Source organism: Lepus europaeus, chromosome 5 (assembly GCF_033115175.1).
Source record: "Lepus europaeus isolate LE1 chromosome 5, mLepTim1.pri, whole genome shotgun sequence".
Taxonomy (NCBI): domain Eukaryota; kingdom Metazoa; phylum Chordata; class Mammalia; order Lagomorpha; family Leporidae; genus Lepus; species Lepus europaeus.
The window spans coordinates 148636383-148657240 of record NC_084831.1 but is presented as its reverse complement, the minus strand read 5'-3'; the positions used below and the strand labels follow the sequence as shown (position 1 = coordinate 148657240).

General features: G+C 45.3%; 1 protein-coding gene across 1 annotated transcript in view; it reads right to left on the bottom strand.

Moving 5' to 3' along the window:
* UBE3C (ubiquitin protein ligase E3C) overlaps nt 1–20858 on the bottom strand; it is a 125722-nt gene that overhangs the window by 7254 nt on the left and 97610 nt on the right. Inside the window, exons 19-22 of the mRNA XM_062192930.1 lie at nt 20423–20635; nt 10978–11166; nt 10826–10892; nt 4480–4610 (exon numbers count right to left, since the gene is read on the bottom strand). Of these exons, the coding sequence (XP_062048914.1) occupies nt 4480–4610; nt 10826–10892; nt 10978–11166; nt 20423–20635 (600 nt within the window). The remainder of the gene's footprint in view (nt 1–4479; nt 4611–10825; nt 10893–10977; nt 11167–20422; nt 20636–20858) is intronic.

The window sequence follows — 20858 nt, the reverse complement described above, 5'->3', positions numbered from 1 at the left end:
ACCGGTGCCCATATGGGACGCTGGCACCACAGGTGAAGGATTAACCAAGTGAGCCACGGCGCCGGCCCCTTAAATTTATCTTTCAAAGATTTATTTATTTATTTGAAAGTCAGAGTTACATATAGAGAGAAGAAGAGGCAGAGAGAGAGAGAGAGAGGTCTTCCATCCGCTAGTTCACTCCCCAAATGGCCACAATGGCTGGAGCTGGGCCAATCTGAAGCCAGGAGTCTGGAGCTTTTTCCCGGTCTCCCATGTGGGTGCAGGGGCCCAAGCATTTGGGCCATCCTCCACTGCCTTCCCAGGCCACAAACAGAGAGCTGGATTGGAAGTGGAGCAGCCAGGAACTCAAACCTGCACCCATATGGAATGCCAGCACTATGCCACAGTGCCCATCCCCAAATTTATCTCTTTAAAAAAGCAACTATGGGCCGGTGCCATGGCTCACTAGGCTAATCCTCCACCTTGCAGCGCCGGCACACCAGGTTCTAGTCCCGGTTGGGGCACCGGATCCTGTCCCGGTTGCCCCTCTTCCAGGCCAGCTCTCTGCTGTGGCCAGGGAGTGCAGTGGAGGATGGCCCAAGTGCTTGGGCCCTGCACCCCATGGGAGACCAGGAGAAGCACCTGGCTCCTGGCTTTGGATCGGCACAGCGCGCCGGCCCGTAGCAGCCATTTGGGGGGTGAACCAATGGAAGGAAGACCTTTCTCTCAGTCTCTCACTGTCCAACTGCCTGTCAAAAAAAAAAAAAAAAAAAAAGCAACTATGAAGCAGACTCTCTACCTTCTACCCGGGGAGAGGGGTTCTATGAAGTCAGAAGCAGTGCTATCTCTCTGGATCGCTGTGTTTAGTGTGTTGTTGTTGACCCGGTTTGAATGTCTTTTTCTTAATAACAGAAGAAAGAGAGACCTTCTATCTGCCGGTCCACTCCCCAGATGCCTGCAACAGCCAAGGCTGGGGCCAGGCCAAAGCTGGGCGTCTGGAACTCCATCTGTGTCTCCCATGTGAGAGGCAGGGGCCCAACACTGGAGCCATCATCTGCTGCTTCCCAGGATGCATCAGCAGGAAGTTAGATTGGAAGCAGAGTAGTCAGGGCTTGATATGGATGTGGGTGTTCCAAGTTGTCCAGTCTTTTTCTTTACTAGGTGAATTTATCCTTGGTACTTCAAAAAAAGATTTATTGATTTGAAAGGCAGAGTTACAGAGAGGCAGAAGCAAAGGCAGAGAGAGAGAGAGAGAGAGAGAGAGAGAGAGAGAGCGCGCTCTTGCATCCACTGGTTCACTCCCTAAATGGCTGGGCCGAAGCCAGGAGCCAGGAGTTTCTTCCGGGTCTTCCACGTGGGTGCAGGGGCCCAAGCAGTTGGACCACCCTCTGCTGCTTTCCCAGGCCATAGCAGAGAGCTGGATGGGAAGTGGAACATCTAGGACTCGAACCGGCCCCCATATAGGATTCTGGCACTGCAGGCAGAGGCTTTACCTGCTGCAACACAGTGCGGGCCCTGGTTCTTGTAACAGGTAAGGCTTTGTTCACTTTTATTCAGTTATTTACTTGCTTATTTGATAGACAGAGGTTGGGGGTGGGGGGGAGAAAATGTGTGTGTCCCCATTTGCTGGTTCATTCTTCCCAAGTGTCTGCAATGGCTGGGGTGGGGCTGGGCACTCAGTCCAGCTTTCCCGCACGGGTGGGAGGGACCCTGCTGCCTCCTAGGGTCTGACTGGCAGGAAGCTGGAGTCCGGAGCAGGACCTCTACTGTGGGATGTGGGGGTCCCAACTGGTGTTGCAGTCATTAATGTCCACCCTCATTTTTATGCTTCTCTTTTATGATCCTTTTTTTTTTTGGTTCTATTTCTGGTAAATATAGTTGGTTTTGTTTGTCTGGGGTTATTTTCTTCTCCAGTAATTTGGAAGCAGAGAAGTGATTTCAATTCTGCTAATATCACTGACTAATATTATTCACTACTTTTTTTTTTTTTGACAGGCAGAGTGGATAGTGAGAGAGAGAGACAGAAAGGTCTTCCTTTTTGCCGTTGGTTTACCCTCCAATGGCTGCTGCGGCCGGCGCATCCCGCTGATCCGAAGCTAGGAGCCAGGTGCTTTTCCTGGTCTCCCATGCAGGTGCAGGGCCCAAGCACTTGGGCCATCCTCCACTGCCTTCCTGGGCCACAGCAGAGAGCTGGCCTGGAAGAGGGGCAACCGGGATAGAATCCGGCGCCCCAACCAGGACTAGAACCCGGTGTGCCGGCGCCGCAAGGAGGAGGATTAGCCTGTTAAGCCACGGCGCCGGCCTCACTAACAGATTTTTATTATTCACTGCTTCCAAACCACAGCAGAGCTGACGATTTACCTCCTAAGAAAAGTGAACTCGGTGCACTGGGCTCCACCTCTTCCCACTGCTCTGCTCTGTCACAGCTCCAGTTCTGTGGGTGCTTCCTGGGATGCTATATTAACCTACCAAGTCCATGTTTATGTTTAGAAATGTTTCAGTTCATTTATTTGGAAAGGAGAGGGAGAGCAGCTGGCGCTGTGGCAGAGCAGGTAAAGCATCCCATGCGTGCTCCAGTTCACGTCTCAGCTGCTCCGCTTCAGATCCAGCTCCCAGCTAATGCTCTCGTGAAAGCAGTGGAACCTGGCCTGAGTCTGGGCCGCTGCACCCACGTGGGAGACCCGCATAAAGCTCCTGGACCCTGGCCTCTGCTCGGCCCTACCATGGCTGCTGGGGCCATTTGGGGAGTGAATGAGAAGATGAAAGATTTTTCTCTCTCTTTTACAAACTGTCAGATAAATAAAATAAATCTTAAAAAAGCTCTGTCCTACCCTTGCAAATCTCCTGTATGTTTAATTTTTCAGGGGTAAGCGTTATGACACAGTGGGTCAGCCTGTTGTTGCTTTGGGACGCCTGCACCCGTACTGAGTGCCCGAGATGGAGTCCTGCCTTTGCTACCCAAGCAACTTCCTGCGAATATATTAGGGAGGCAGCGGATGATGTCCCAAGGCCCTGGGTTCCTGCCCCCTGGCCCAGCCCTAGCTGATACGGGTATCTGGGGAGTGAACCAGCGGATAGAACTCTTTCTCTCTCTAGTGTGCTTTCCAAATAAAGAAATATGTACATGTTAAAAACACTGGGGGGAGGGTGTGCTGCTGCGGCATAGTAGGTTAAGCACTGGCATCCCAGATAGGACTGGTTCAAGTCCTGGTTGCTTCACTTCCAATCCAGCTCTCTCCTATGGCCTTGGAAGGTGGCAGAGGATGGCCCAAATACTTGACCTCCTGCACCCATGTGGGAGACCTGGAAGAAGCTCCTGGCTCCTGCCTTTGGATTGGCCCAGCTCTGATCATTGTAGCCACTTAGGGAGTGAACCAGCAGATAGAATCCCTCTCTCTCTGTCTCTCCAACTCTACCTCTCGAATAATAAATCAACCTTTAAAAATATTTAAGTAAAAAAAAAAAAATTTCAGTTAGAAATACAAAATACTTCATGAAAATTTCTGATCAAAGGTTAATTGAAAGTGAATATTTACCCATAAGTTTCATAAATGCAATATGAAATGCTTATCTAAGTAGATGTTGTTGTATATTAAATAACCACTGTGTACACTTCTAAATATTAAGACTATTTAACTAATGAATATAGGAAACACCATTAAATTTTAATGGTTAAAAATTAAAAGCAAGGCCGGCGCTGTGGCTTAACAGGCTAATCCTCCGCCTTGCGGCGCCGGCACACCGGTTCTAGTCCCGGTTGGGGCGCCGGATTCTATCCCGGTTGTCCCTCTTCCAGGCCAGCTCTCTGCTATGGCCCGGGAGTGCAGTGGAGGATGGCCTAAGTGCTTGGGCCCTGCACCCACATGGGAGACCAGGAGAAGCACCTGGCTCCTGCCTTCGGATCAGCGCGATGAGCCGAACGCAGTGGCCATTGGAGGGTGAACCAACGGCAAAAAGGAAGACCTTTCTTTCTGTCTCTCTCTCTCACTATCCACTCTGCCTGTCCAAAAAAAAATTAAAAGCAAAATAGAATGGGGTCAATATGAATATTTAGAAGTGATACCAGGTGACTAAACATAAAGGAAACAAATGTAAACAATCAAAACAAAAAAAATATTTCTGCTCTTACACATGGTATCAATGCTTTTAGGTTGTATTTTCTTCAGATCGTAATAAGAAGAGCCTCAGGTATGTGATGGATTTGTGAGACTGTGGACTGACACTACAGACAGTCCACCCAAATGTGGGTTTCTTCAGAGGCCACCATAGCCAGAATGTACAAGGATCATACAGTATGAGCACAATAACAATGCAGCAATGGGGTACACATAATAACTGGTCCCTAATTAATTAAAAAGTCTACCCAAAGAGGAGAACACAATAAACAATGTAGTGATATACTATGACTATTTCCCTGAAAACGATTAATCGCATTTGACTCTCTACTGCCTTTGCTGGCTATAACTTGGTTTTTAAAGCAAACGGTATGGAGCTGTGTACCTTAAATCCCAAGAGCGGGGGTCGCGAGCAGCTTGTTACAAACTTGAGCAACTTGCGCTTTTCTTCATCAGTGAAGCCTTCTACAACTCTCCAAAAGAGCTTAATGACAGGATGATCTGCAGAATAGCCTCCTGGGCCGAAATGAAGAAATCTGTTAGCGAACATAACTGCAGGAGCAGAGCTCCTCCGAAGGCGCTAGGGCAGCAAACGGAGAGGAGTGATTGCCCTGTCGCGGTGCAGGGGCGCTTGCGGCTGACAGACAATTTAAAGAAACACCCCCCCCCCCATTTCTTTGGAGATGACGGTGTACGTACAGGGAGGGAGGGAGGGAGGGAGGGAAATTTCAGAAGGATCCAACAGATAAACACTACAGTAAGGGACACTCCGCGGTTATCAGGTGAACACTGGCAGTAAAGGATATGGTAAAGAAGTCTGATTTTTGAAGTATGCTGGCACTCAGAAATAATCATTAGTGAGCAGACCCTACATAAGCACAGGATTCATATGTGGTCACACGCCTAAGGGATTTTTATGTTTCACAAGCCCACACATTTTGCCAATGTATGATCTTGATGCCTGCCTTAATCATCTCTCCTTCATCTCACAGGGAACAGATCATGGCTAACAACCAACCCCAGCATATGATCAGACCACCGTTTTAAAATGTAGTATCGGCTACTCACGGCTTTTAATCTAGTTAAGTGCTTCCTAAAACTAAAATAATTGCTATATATTGTTCCCTCATTGTTAATACACTACAGAAATAACATCAATAAAATATCTTAAGTGCATTAATCGGCACAAAAATGAATATGATAATATTTTAAACCTATTTACCGGAATAGCTAAGATCATTAAAGGTATAAGCTTTCAGTGCAGCCAGGGTAATGCAAACAACGCCTGACAGCTTCTTGGCAAAGCAAACGTTAGACTGATTGCATTTTCTAAAACTCACGACTTGATAGTGGGGACAATGTGACCTTAGGTATTACTTGCCTGTAGAGTAGAGTTCAAATTTAGAGAGCAATATAAATAAGCACAGAGAGGCACACACACACACACAAATACACTTATATGTTAAGAAGGGATTTTCAGCAAATTTAGTCAACAGAAGGGCAGAGGTAGGACTTTTCTTCTTCTTTTAAAAACTGATTAATTAGAAAGGCCGAGTGACAGAGAGGGAGAAACAGAGACACCAACGACAGAGAGTGATCTTCCATCCACTGGTTCATTCCTGTCCACGACAGCCAGGGCTAAGTCAGGTCAAAGCTAAGAGCCAGGCACTCCATCTGGGTCTCCCACATGCACGCCAGGGACCCCAGTACTCGAGCCATTAGTTACTGCCTCCCAGGTGCACCAGGAGGAAGCTGGACTGGAAGCAGAGGCAGGGCTTGACAGGCACCGCAGCCTGTGATGTGGGAGTCCCAAGTGGTGGCCTCACTTGCTGTGCTGCAACATCCACCCCCTGCCTTTTTTTTTTTTTTTTCAATTGTGGTTAACTAGGGAACACAAGATAAACCATTCAAACCATTTTAAAGTATATAACCCAGTGATGTTAACTGCATTTACATTGCTGTGTGACCACTACTATAGACTACCAAGCAAACTTTATCTAGAAAGAATCTCTAATCAATAGGGAGTAAGTCCCCACTCCCCCTCTCCCCAGCTCCCCGTAATCTCTAATCTACTTTGTCTATTTGAGGTACTTCATATAAGGTGAATCATCTAGTCCTTTTATGTCTGGCTCTTTTTATTGAGCATGTTTTCAACATTCACCCATGTTGTAACATGTAACTACTTCCCTTTCAATACTGCAACTTACGGCTATGGACAATTCTTCATTGTCAATAGCCCACAGCACATAAGGCTGCTACAAGTAATAATGCTACGATGGGTGTTCAATATGGGTGTACCTGCTTTCACTTTCCTTGGGTATTTAGGAGTAGAACTGCTGGGTGATAGGGCAATTCTATGTCCCGCTTTCGGAGGAAACGTCAAACTGTTTCCCATGGCAGCTATACTTTCATATGCCTACAGGCAATGAGCAATGGTCTCACTTTCTCTACACTTCCCCAACACTTGCCATTTTCTGATATTTTGTTAGTTTGTTTAATAGTAGCTATCTGGAGCAGGTATTTAGCCTAGTGTTTGAGTTATTGGGACCCCATTTCTGGAGTGCCTGGGCCCAATGCTCGGCTCTGGTTCTTGACTCCAGCTCCTTGCAGCTGCACACCCTGGCAGGCTGTGTTGATGGCTTGAGTAACTGTGTTCTTGCCGCCCACACAGACCTGGGTTGAGTTCCCAGCTCCTGGCTTTGGCCCCAGGCCAGTCCCAGCCACTGTGGGTATTTGGCAATTAAATTACTGGCTGGAAGCTCTCTGTCTCTCAAATAATAACTATCTTTAATAAGTGTGCAGCGAGATTTCATTGTGGTTTTGATTTGCATTTCCCTGATGGTTAGTGATGTTGAGCATCTTTTCAGGCTGGTTGCTTGTATATATTCTTTGGAAAAATGTATATTTAAGTCCTTTCCCCATTTTTAAATCAGGTTCTTTTTTAAACTGTTAAGCTGTAAGAGTTCTTTACATATTCTGGGTAATAGATAATCACTAATTAGATAAGCGATTTGCAAATATTTTCTCCTATTCTGTAGGTTGCCCATGGACCTAGAACATTCTAAATTTTTTTAAAAGATTTATTTATTTATTTGAAAGGCAGAGTTACAGAGAGGCAAAGGCAGAGTTACAGAGAGGCAAAGGTGGAGAGAGAGACAGACACAGAGAGAGAGTGTTTTCCATCCACTCGTTCACTCCCCAATTGGCTGCAAAGGCCAGAGCAGTGCCAAGAGCCAGGAGCTTCTTCCGGTCTCCAACCCAGGTGCAGGAGCCCAAGGACTTGGACCATCTTCCACTGCTTTCCCAGGCCATAGCAGAGAGCTGGATTGGAAGTAGAGCAGCCGGGACTTGAACCGGAACCCATATGGAATGCCGGTACTGCAGGGGACAGTTTTACCTACTATGCCATAGCACTGGCCCTCACAAAAAACTGAGTTTGATGAAGTCCAGTTCATTTTTTCTTTCACTGCTTATGATTTTGGAGTCCTATGTGAGAATCTGTGGCTGGCATGTGCACTCAGCCTAGTGGTTAAAATGGTGCTTGGGATGCCTACATCTCCTAACAGAGAATCCCAGCTCCGCTCCCAATTCCTGCTTCCTGCTAATGTGCACTCCGCAAGACAGCAGTGATGGCTCTAGTAGTTGAGCCCCAACCACCCACAAGGGAGGCCTGGGTTGTGTTCTTGGCTCCTGGCTACGGCCTAGCCCACATCTGGATGTTATGGGCATATGGAGAGTAAACCAGAAGATGGGAGCTCTCTGGCTCCTTTTATTTACCATGTTTTCAACATTCACCCATGTTGTAACATGGAACTCCTTCCTTTTTAATACTGCAATTTACTGCCTCTCCAAAATAAACAAGCAAGCAAATAAATAAATAATAAAATCACTGTAGAATTGTAGGTCATTAAGATCTACCCACCTTTTCCCCTGGGTTTTTTCTCTTATACCCATTTTTAGTTATTTTTGCCTATGGTGTGAGACAGATATAGCTTCACTCTTTGCAAAATGCTACTTGTTCTACATTCAACTTTTCAAATAGCTGCAAATTTTTTGAAAGAGGCGCTACTATTGTGTATTTACGTTCCCAAGAGGGTTCCAGTTTCCTCACATTCTCACAAACACCGGGTATTGATTTTGTTGATAACTACCACTTTAGTGGGTGTGTAGTGGTATCTCATTTGGATTTGATTTGGACTAATTTGATTTGGTGTAAAACATCTCTACATGTGGTTTTTTGGCCGTTTACGTATCTTCTTGAGTGAAACATCTTTTTAATTTTTTTGCCCATGTTTTTTAATTGGGCTGTTTGTCCCACTGTTGAATTTCAAGACTTGTTCATATAACGTGAACACAAATTCATTACCAGATGCATGACTTGTACATATTTTCTTACAAGTGCAGCTTGTCTCTTAATTTTTTAGGTAGTATCTTTCAAAAAACAATTTAAAATTTCCTTTTTACTGGATCATGCTTTTGTTGTCAATTAAGAACATTTTGACTAATCCAAAATCATGAAGGGTATCTCCTGAATGTTCTTTTATGCTTTCTAGTTTTAGCTCTGATCTACTCTGATTTAATTTTGGGGTATGGTATGAAATAAGAAGTTCAGGGGCTGGGGCTGTGGCACAGTAGGCTGTAGTGGTACTACAGCAGCACCGGCATCCCATATGGGTGCCGGTTTGATTCCTGGCTGCTCCACTTCCAATCCAGCTCCCTGCTGATGGCATGGGAAAGTAAAAGATGGCCCAAGTGCTTGGGCCCCTGCACCTGTGTGGGGCACCCAGCGGAAGTCCCTGGCTCCTGGTTTTGGATTGGCCTGGCTATGACTATTGTGGCCATTTGGGGAGTGAACCAGTGGATGGAAGACCTTTCTTTCTATCTCTCCCTCTCTCTGTCTGTAGCTCTACCTTTCAAATTAACAAATAAATAAAAATAAAAAATGAAATAAGAAGTTCACTCACTCTTCTGTGGATACTGTTCCAGCACTACTGAATTTGTTTTGGAAACTTTGTTGATAATCAGTTGACCATAAATAAATGGATTTTTTTTGAACGCCTGATTACGTCTCTATTGATCAATATGCCTAGTCCTGTGCCAATCTCGTACTGCTTTGATTACTTTTACAGTAAGGTTTACATAAGTTTTAAATCAGAGTGTAAGTCTTTCAACTTCGTTCTTTCACAAAATTGTTTTGGCTACTCTAGACCCTTTGTTCCTAAATAAATTTTAAAACGTTGGTGGTCAATTTGGAGAAAATTATTATTTTGATGATACTAAGTGCCGCTAACCATGAAAATGGATAGCTTCTTTATTATCTTTAGGTTTCTAATTTGTTTGTTTGTTTTGTTTTTTGACAGGCAGAGTTAGACAGTGAGAGAGAAAGAGAGAAAGGTCTTCCTTCTGTTGGTTCACCCTTCAAATGGCCGCTATGGCTGGCGCACCGCGCTGATCCGAAGCCAGGAGCCAGGTGCTTCTCCTGGTCTCCCATGGGGTGCAGGGCCCAAGGACTTGGGCCATCCTCCACTGCACTCCTGGGCCCCAGCAGAGAGCTGGACTGGAAGAGGAGTAACCGGGACAGAATCCGGCGCCCCAACCGGGACCAGAACCCGGGGTGCCGGCGCCACAGGTGGAGGATTAGCCAAGTGAGCCACAGCACTGGCCTGCTTCTGCACCTCCTATGCTCTGTGCTGCCATGTTCACCTACCTGTCCATCAGGGGACCCCTCCCCAGGAAGTGCCTCCTCTTACCAGGAAGTAAATACTTCTGTTTATCTAAAGCGCAGAAAAAGCTAGGAAGAGCGGAAGCTCACACTCTCTTCCTCGTGGACTGAGGTCGAGCAGAGAAGGGTATGATAATTCCCATTCCCTGGCCCACTTTCCCAAAATAAAGCCCTGATGAGCCTGTGTATTTTTCTCACTTTGCAAACAGTTTACCACACTGCCTGCTCTACGTAAAAGCCAAGAGGTCTGGAGAACTAACGCAGGCCCAATCTATCCTTTAACGAAAGGATGAACTTGAATCTTGTTCGTCGGAGCTCATCCTATCCTGAGCTCGCCAGCACACCTGAGTGTATATTTCCCCTGTCTTTATTTTTTCTTTTTGTTAGGATTAATTATTTTATTTATTTGAAAGGCAGAATGACAGAGACAGAGGAGGGTAGAGGCAGACAGAAAGAGATCTTCCATCGCTAGTTCATTCCCCAAATGGCCATAATGGCTAGGGCTGGGTCAGGCCAAGGCCAGGAGCAAGGAACTCCATCTGGGTCTATCTAGGTCTCCCAGATGGGTGGAAGGGCCCAAGTATTTGGGCCACATTTTGTTGCTTTACCAGGGAGTAGGACTGGAAACAGAGCAGACAAGACCCACGCTCCAGGAAGAGATGATGTCGCAGGTGGTGGCTTAACCCAAACGGTCACAATGCCAGGCCCCGGGCCTTTTTCTTTCAATAAATCTTGCTTCTTTGCTCAACTTTACCTATGCCTCCTCCTTAAATTCGTTCACACATGGTGATAAAATGTAGCCTGGATCAAACCTAGCCAGGGGCCTCCCCCCACAACATAAGGATTGGGGCAGATGGGAATACGATTAGGAAAAGGACTTACACTGCATTGTATATTCTGCTTTTTGAACCATGTAAAATACCTACACAAAAAAATCACATTAAAAGTTGCCGTGGAAAGATGGTCACTGTAACACGTTCAGGAAAAGTAACTAGGAATGACAACGTACCTGAATAATTTGTGAAGGATTTCAGGTCCTCTAGACTTATAGGAACTTGTGCGCCAGATATTAACACCTGGGGAAAAAAAGTTCCAATTATAGAATCTGAGGTAGATTTTAAGAAAGTACTTTCCTTCACTGAGCAGTGAAATTTGCAGAACCTGAATTTCCTGCTGATCAAACATGCGGAGCCACTCCAGGCTGACAACGTTGGCCAGGCCCTGCCGGAAGGCCAGGCAGTGGGGCCGGATCTGCTTGTTCAGCCGGTAGTCAGCCACGAGGTGGATGTAGGCGATGCGGTTGGCACTGGTGACGGGGATGTCCTTCCCACCAAACTTCAGTTCCACCACCTGTGAGTGCAAACAGAGGATCTCAGAGTTCTCCAGATCTGAAGACAGGATGAGACCAAAGCAAGGAAATGTCATTCATTGCCTTGTGCACAGGAATCTAAATATAAAATAGGACCGATCACCCCATCCTAATGTATTCATGTACACTTCATTTGGAAAAGGTAGGAACAAAAATTTTCAGCATAAGCAAGAGGGAGTAAAAGGATTTTTTTCAGAGAAAATATGACCTATGGAATCAAGGTCTAGTTAAGTGGTAGTGCTATACTTCCCTTTTTCCTTTTCACACTCTTTCGGACCAGCCATACACCTGCAACTGTTAAAAGGACACCTTCCTCTCCTGTTCACATGTAATAAACGAGAGCCGATCAAAATGACCAAGTAGAGGAGGACCTAAAACTTGGAGGTGCCCTCAACAGCAGACCCAGGTAAGGGAGGAATTCACTAATTTCCTACCAAACAAGCCTCTACCCACCCTAGAAACTTGTTTGATAACCTTGTCGAACTCCCCTTTTCCTTTAAATTTCTCTTGCCCACCTGAAAATTGGGAAGATCGTATTTGGGACTGCAAGGTCTGCCCTCCTCAGGGTGGCCACCTGAATGAACCTATTGTTTCCTCGCACTAAATGTCATCGCTGGTGTTCTGACTGTGCAGAGCCCGGCAGCCAGGCCCTACTTGAGACAGAAGCCAGCCTCCAGTCTGTTTCCTTCAGCCCAATGTGCCCTTGCCTAGCCTCTATCAAAGGGAATTCACTACCGTGAGAGAGTAATACTGCTCGCCCGAAAAGCTTCTAATCACAAGACATAAGAAGTCATTTGCTTCTGCCATAAACAAAACCTTGTTGGCCAGTATTGTCCAGAGGGGTTTGTTTAGGCAAATTCCAAGTCCATGCAGGGAAACCAGAAGTCTGGGACAGAAGGTAACTATCATTCCCACGTAACCCTCCAACAACCGGAGCACACCTGGCCATCTTAAATCCCCTAAGGAGCATGGCATCACTGACCCACCAAAGGACATGAGCCCAGAGCGCAGGACCTCTGAGTCCAGTTTCAGTCTGCAAGAACCTTGGCTCCTGCCAGGCGCCTTGCGCTGCACTCTGCAGTCAATTCCTACTTTCCTGAGAAACTGCCACCCGAACGTCAGTGATTGGCTTTCTGCAGATTTGGGGATTCTATAGTAACCCCTCCAACTAGTTTGGGGGTTGCTCAGCAATAATTTTATCAGATAACAATTTAAATGAATACTTCTGCTATATTTGTATCTCCATAATGCTATTAAAGTACTTTAGTTATGATTTAAAAGGTTATAATAATTACATGTAATTTCATATATATATATATGAACAGAGTAATTAAGAACTTTTTCAAAAAATATTTATTTATTTGCTTGAAAGGCAGAGAGAGTTACAGAGAGGCAGAGGCCAGAGAGAGAGAGAGAGAGAGAGAATGAATCTTCCATCTGCTGGTTCACTCCCCAGCTGGCCACAACGGCCAGAGCTATGCTGATCTGAAGCCAGGAGCCAGGATGTTCTTTTGGGTCTCCCACATGTGGGAGATGGAATTCCAGGTTCCTGGATACCGCCTGGCCCAGCCCCACTATTATGACCACTTGGGAAGTGAACCAAGTGGATGGAAGATCTGTCTCTCCCTCTCTCGTTGTAACTGCCTTTCAAATAAATATGTACATCTTTAAAAAAGCAATACGCCCAGATAAATGTAACAAAGACATTGCAGGATGACCATATTAATAAGGAAACTATGGCAGGACGAAACTAACAGGACAAATGAAGCGCGTGGGAAACTTTTGGAAGGAGAAATAGAAAATTTTAGATAGCAGATTATGAGAAAACTATCAGTGGGCCCCCCGTTCTGTGAAATTCTTTTTGAGCTTTAGCACCTCACCCCAGGTAATAGCATTTACACCACAATTTTCTACCACTTTACAGAGAAGTCATTTCAGTATGTGCTGAAGAGCCTCACTTAAAACATTCAAATCTGATGACTACAGGGCAGAGTAGTTTGCTGGTTAGTTCTCCTGTTATAAAAGTTATATAACTTTATACTCGAGTATGAAACCGATCAGATTTGCTTCTTTTAATGTTCCCCATTTAAATAATGATTCAATTATTCCTACTAATTCACTTTCCGGGTTTCAGAACCATCAAGTCTAAGAATGGGCTTTCAAATCCATTGTCTTCACTCTGATTAAAGGTTGTGTTCATTACCTTAATTCCTGGGCTCGTACTCAGCTGACAGTCCATCTGTTACCCAAGCCTCCCGAGGCTGGTGATTATATTTCAATATATAAAACACCACTCCCTTCCTTTAAATGGATTAAAGGCAGGTAATAAATGATGATGTACTTGTGTGATTTGGAAGACAAAGGACCAGTGATCAGTAAAAGGAACTTTCAAAGCCTCCTAATTACCCTGTTTAATCAAGCCAAACTGATATTTCAAACACACTACTTTCGATCTAAAAATCTTCTCTCAGGAAAAATCAAAACAACTATGTATAATTAAAAACTATGTAAGATATACAACTTGGGGTTTGCGGGGCATACTTAGAGCTCCTTTAACTGCAGAACTGGAGCAGTTCTCTGCACACGGGGTGCTGCTCCAGCACCAAGAGAACTCCTACCACCTACTCCAGCCGCTCAGCACCTCGCTCCCTTTCTCAGCAGCGTATGGTGGGCAGGCAAGGAGGCCACCACGATGTGCCCACAGTCTCACAGCAAAACAGAACCAGGGCTAGAACCGAGCTTTCAAGACTCGCGTACAACCTGTTCTATGTAACATGATTATGAGGATCTTCGAGAAGCTGAAGGAAAAATGTGAATTACTAAAAAACTACACATAGATTTCAAAATTTTTAGCACTCAAAGTTTATCCTTCATGAACTTAAGGGTCCAAACATTTGGGCCATTTTCTGCTACTTTCCCAGGCGCATTAGCAGGGAGCCGGATGGGAAGCGGAGCAGCTGGGACTAGAAGAGAGTGCTCACATGGGATGCTGGCGTTGCAGGCGATGGCTTAACCTGCTGAGCCACAATGCCAGACCCTCCATGAACTTAGGAGTCCTCCTTAAATCCTCAGAATTTTCTTCCAGGAACATTTATGCATAAATTAGTAGTCTGAAATTCCATGTTCATAATTAAAGATCACAAACAACCACACTGAATATACCAAAGAAAGCAAATTTGAGATCTGCAGAATCATTATTTTGAAAGGGATGATCAATAACATGACTGCCAACAGCAAAATATTTGCACATTAGAGATCTTTAAACTGTGATATTTTATATCCTCAAACCTATATGGAGCACTACCTAATGTATCTTTTTTATTTAAATATTTGAAAGGCAGAGATACAGGGGTGGGAGTGGGGGAGAGGTAGAGAGATCTTCTATCTGCTGGTTTATTCCCCAAATGGCCACAAAGACGGGGGCTGGGCCAGGCTGAAGCCAGGGGCCAAGAGCTCATTCTGGGTCCCCCATGTGGGTGCAGGGGCCCACGTACTTGCACCATCTTCCACTGCTTCCCCAGGCACATTAGCAGGGATCTTATATGGAGCAGCCAGGACTTGAACCAGTGCCCAATGAGGTGCCAGTGCTGCAGGCGGCACCTTTAACCTCTCTTTCACAGTGCTGGTCCCTAAATATATTTATTTCTATAGAAAACTCTAAGATATCCCTCTGCACTCGGTGGGGTGGGGCCCAGGCTGTTGCGGCCATTTGGGGAGTAAACCAGCAAATGGAAGACACCTCTCTCTCTCTCTCTCTAATTACGACTTCCAAATAAATCTGTAAAATCAATCAATCTCCACAGAAATCTGTACAATATCCTTCTAAATTTGGTGGCTTTACCAGTGAATTTTTTGAATTTTCTAGTTAGACTCCCTCCCCCTCGCTTTTATTTATTTATTTTTTAAAGATTTTGTTAATTTATTTGAGAGAGTTACAGAGAGAGAGAGAGGCAGAGGCAGAGAGAAAGAGAGAGAGGTCTTCCATCTGCTGGTTCACTCCAGAGCTGGGCCAATCCAAAGTCAGGAGCCAGAAAATTCTTCTGGGTTTCCCATGTGAGTACAGGGGCCAAAGCACTTGGGCCATCTTCTACTGCCTTCCCAGGCCACAGCAGAGCTGGACCTGAGAGGAGCAGCCGGGTTATGAACCGGCGCCTACATGGGACGCTGCTGCTGCAGGCGGAGGCTTAGTCCACTGCACCACAGTGCCGGTCCCTCTAGACTCTTTAGTATAATTATCCTTATACATTATCATCTACAATTTGTGAACTCAGTGGGAATGTCTATGAATAATTGGAACATCTTACTTCTCGCTTTTGCTTTTAACAGATTCCAATATGATCAGCAGTGCTTTAATGGAACTCTTGCTGCATGTGACATTTCACTATTGCCATCTATTTCAGGAGGAAAAATGGAAAACTCTCCCATTAGCAAAGGAGTTGGTCATAATCCTGACTTGTACCAGTGCTTTTACTCCACTAGATGGCGCAAGGCAACAGCAGCAAGCAACATCTGCAGAAAATGTCCCTGTGACAATGAACAAACATCACCTTCCAAAAACCATTTGGATTCTGTGTTGTTGAAACTTCAGCTCTAAGGTGTGAACAAAAGCATCTAAGGGAAAAGGAGAGGACACATGATTTGCGTAAGGCCACGCAGCAAATTAGCAAAACTGGGGATAGGAACAGGCCCCACGGCTGGACTGCAGGATTTCCCACCTAACAGATGATTATGAGGAGTCTTCTAAGAGCTCATGGAAAATGTCTATTATTAAAAACTAGGGGGCCTGTGTTGTCGTGTAGAGAGTAAAGCCGGCGCTTGCAACCCCAGCATCCCATGTGGGTGCCAGTTCGAATCTCAGCTGCTCCACTTCCCATCCAGCTCCCTGGTAATGTGCTTGGGAAGACAGGGGAAAATGGCCCAAGTGCTCAGGCCCCTGCACCCATGTGGGAGACTCAGAAGAAGCCACTGGCACCTGGCTTTGGTCTGGTCCAGTTCCAGCCATTGCAACTGTTTGAGGAGGCAACCAGCAGATGGAAGATCGTTCTCTCTCTTTCTACCTCTGCCTTTTGAATAGAAAATAAAACTTAAAAAAAAAAAAAAAAAAAAAAAAAGCCTGTGTGTTATATGTAGATTTCAAAGTTTTATGGGAGACCAATAAAATAAAACACCCACTTTATTTCTCATTCCTATTTCGTAATGCTGTAGGTGTCAGAATGAAGTCCAAGTTTCAAAAAGATCAGCACTTGAAAAGAGTAACCAGAAGGTTTAAACACTGGGATATGTAAGTCTTTGTGTGTGCTTTCCAACTTGGTTTCTGGGTACCTCACGGTGGTAAAAAACTATACCAGAATCCTGCAGAATTTTGCAGTCTAGCAAGGAAGCCAAAAAAAAAAAAAAAAAAAAAAAAAAAAAAAAAAAAAAAAAAAAGATGTTAAATCTTTCAATTTTCCTGAGAAATTTTCAATATTATCACACAGCAGTGTGATTAAAATTAGTAACACTGGGGCTAGTGCTGTGGTGTAGCAGGTAAAGCCACTGCCTGCAGTGCTGGCGTCCCATACGGGCACTGGTTCGAGTCCCGGCTGTTCCACTTCTGATCCGGCTTTCTGCTGTGACCTGGGAAAGCAGTAGAAGATGATCCAAGTGTTTGGGCCCCTGCACCCATGTGGGAGATCCAGAACAAGCTCCTGGGTCCTGATCGGCCCAGCTCTGCGGTCATTTGGGGAGTGAACCAGCAGATGAAAGAGCTCTCTGTCTCTCTCTGCCTTTCAAATAAATAAATAAATCTTTTTTAAAATTATCAATACTAATGTGATACCACTTCAGATCTAGTAGGATGGTGGGGGAGGATATGGAGAAATCTGCACCCTTGTGTGCTGCCGATGGGAATGGCATGTAAAATAGTGTAGGCGTTGCAGTACACAGTTTGGTGATTTCTCACAAAGTTACCCATAGCTCACGGAAGCAAACATCAACCTGCCATCCGATCTAGCTATTCCACTTCTAGGTATATACTCAAACGGAACTGCGAGCAGGGTCTCCAAGACTTGCACACGCATGCTCACTGCAATGTTATTCACCACAACTGAAATACGGACGCAACCCAAATGTCTAGCAGCAGAAGAGTAGATAGCCAGAATGTGGTCTGTCCATAAAACGCAGTACTACTCAGTTACACAAAGGAACTTCTGTAAGTGAACCTTGAGAACATTTATGCTAAATGAAATCAGCCATTCACAAAAATGCAAAAACTGTATGATTCCACTTACATGAGGTATTTGTTTTCACAAACTATTTATTTATTTGAGAGGCAGAGGCAGAGGCAGAGGCAGAGAGAGAGAGAGAGAGAGAGAGAAAGAGAGCGAGCGAGCACTTCATCTGCTGGTTTGATCCCTAAAGGGTTCCAACAGCAGGGGAACATGCCAGGCCAGAGCAGGAACCTAGAACTAAATCCAGGGCTCCCAAGCAGCAGGGGCCCAGGGTGGAAACCCAAGCACTCTGGATATGGCAAACGGGCTCGCCAAGCATCAGCTTAACTGCAACATCAAATGCTCCCCCACTCCCACTCCCACACCCACCCACACGGCTCCAATGCACCTGTTGTGTTAGGACACCTTACACTGAAGTACTGACACGCCCATGGTGAGCTATGAACTCACACAGCAGCTCTCTTCCTGAATCTATGGTCAGTCTTTGTGAAGCTTAGTCTTCTTGGCAGGGTTAGTTCTCCGACACCCAACCCACGTATGCTCTAACCTTCAGCCACTTGTAAATAACCTTCCAGGTAAGCTCCTAATCACCCAGCAGGGTCTATTCTAGGCAGCTTTCCTGGGCATATTTGGAGCTTTGTGCTTGTTGTTTTGACATACTTCTTTTTTTGAAAGATTTATTTATTTTTTTTAATTTGAGAGGTAGAGTTACAGAAAAAGGTCTTCTACCCACTGGTTCACTCCCCAGATGGCCCCAATGGATGTAGCTGTGCTGATACAAATCCAGGAGCCAGGAGCTTCTTCCGGGTCTCCCACACGGGTGCTGGGACCCAAGGACAAGGGTCATCTTCCACTGCTTTCCCAGGCCATAGCAGAGAGCAGGATTGGAAGTGGAGCAGCTGGTACTAGAATTGGTACCCATTTGGCATGGCAGTACCGCAGACAGAGGTTTAAACTACTACGCCACAGCGGCGGCCCCTTGACCTACTTCTAAAATAAGCTTATCTGTTACAGCTTAGGTCATACTGACTCTCTTATGAGAATGTGTACCCTCTTATGCTTAAAAAAAAAAAAAAAAAAAAAAAACAAAAAACAAAAAACCACAAAATATACAGCATAACAACTGAAAGACAGTGCTATAAATGTCTAATGAATGAATAAAGAGATAAAGAATAGGTATGGTGGTAAGGAATAATGTGATACAAAACAATGAAAACTGCATTAATCCAACTTATTCAATATGTGTGTTTACCAAAATGCAATGTTAGAGCTGGCAACTTGGAGGTTTAGGTTTAAGAGTATCCTGTGTCAGTCAACTATTTAACCGACAGTATTTATTTTATATGCAGCTGTTTTTCAAGCCAGGTAAAAAGCTAGAAACCAAGAAATAATATCAACTTAGAGAAAGAATTACAAAGTTGAAAGATAACAATATGTTTTGCAGTTAAAATTCAGCTCCTAGATTCAGAAAAGATCATGACTTTATATAAGAATACCAGAAAACATGTGTCTTCCCTGTCAATGAGGCCTGAAAATCAAATATAAATATAAGTTAGAAAAGCACAGGTTACTGAAGAATCTAGTAAAACGTCAGATATTAAAAATGACTTCAAATGCTGAAGTGGACAAAGTGAGATGATCCCCAAGTACCCACCAGCAGCTTCAGCAAGTGCCACTCCATGGCCCTCGAGGCCAGTGAACTACTGATATCTGAAGCAAATTCCGTGTTAATACAACTGTATGTTGTATACAACTGTTCATAAAAGCTCAGACTCACAAACAACCCAAATGTCCATCACCTGGAAAAGAAAGATGTGGTGTGTATCCACACACTAGAATATCATCCAGCCTGAGAAAGGCATGAAGTCCTGCAACATGCAACAAGTGGAGGCAGCTGGTCCCAAAGACCGCATTCCATGAATGAGATGTGCGGAAGAAGCAAGTGCAGACAGACGGAGAGCAGAACTCTAGCTGCTTAGACTGGAGTGGGGGCTGACTTGCTAATGGGCATAATACAGAGCTTCTTTCTGGGATGATAAAGATGGTTCTAAAATTGGTTGTGATAATGGTAGCACAACTGTGAATATACTAAAAGCCACTAAATTTATACTTGAAAAGGATAGATTTTTGGCCGGCGCCGCGGCTCCACTAGGCTAATCCTCCACCTGTGGCGCCGGCACCTCGGGTTCTAGTCCCAGTCGGGGCGCTGGATTCTGTCCTAGTTGCTCCTCTTCCAGTCCAGCTCTCTGCTGTGGCCCGGGAAGGCAGTGGAGGATGGCCCAAGTGCTTGGGCCCTACACCTGCATGGGAGACCAGAAGCACCTGGCTCCTGGCTTCGGATCAGCGCGGTGCACCAGCAGCAGCGTGCTGGCCACAGCGGCCATTGGAAGGTGAACCAACGGCAAAGCAAGACCTTTCTGTCTCTATCTATTCTGTAAAAAAAAAAAAAAAGGGGTAGATTTTATGGTATGTCAATTATATCTCAATGAAGCTGTTATTAAGAAGGTTAGTTTGAGTCTTCTAACATGGGTCATTGAAAAACAAGATAAAAAATAAGCAGAGTAACTACATGGGTAAGAAGGTCAGAAACGTATCCAAGACATCAGTGTTGGTGCCTCCAAGGTAGCTGAGAGGGCGAAGAACGACTGGACTCGTTAACCAATGCAAAGGCTCCTGTTAGGAAGGTGTGGAGGGGCTGGCACCCACTACGGCTGCCAGTTCCTGTCCCGGATGCTCCTCTTCAGTCCCAGCTCTCTACAAATGGCCTGGGAGAAGCAGTGGAAGATGGCCCCTGCAACCAAACAGGAGACCAGGAGGAAGCTCCTGGCTCCTGGCTCCGGATCGGCCCAGCTCTGGTTGTTGTGGACACATAGGGAGTGAACCAGCGGATGAAGACTTTTCACTCACTCTGAAACGGTCTCTTGAATAGATAGATAGACAGACAGACAGACAGATAGATAGACAGATAAAACTAAGGTGTGGAATAGAACTGGGGCCCCGATCAAAAGGTACAGGACGCTGTCCTCACCTGCGCCTCTCCCAGGTCGTTATTCACCACGGTGAAGTTCAGCCCCAGCTCCTCCACGTCACCCTCATAGCTCTTGAGAAACAGCAGATTCTTGTACACCTCCGGGTCCAGGGAGGCCAGGTGATGGATATCCACATCGGCACTTGTTCCAAGCAGCTTGGAGAGGAAGAAGCCAGCAAAGGGCAGCTCTACCAGCATGTTTTCATAGAGAGCCTTAAACAAGAGCAACGGACAAAGAGTACCACTTACTATAAACTCTTTTTCATGCTTCCTTCAAATAAAAGAATGCACGTTAGAATCTCAATATAGCAGCTATTATTCCCAGAACAGTGACAAAGATGGTGGCAGTTAACAGTATTTACCACATGCCAGGCCACATTTGAAGCATTCAGTGCGTGCAACCAGTATGCTGAAAACTCTAGAACAGGAGCCAGCG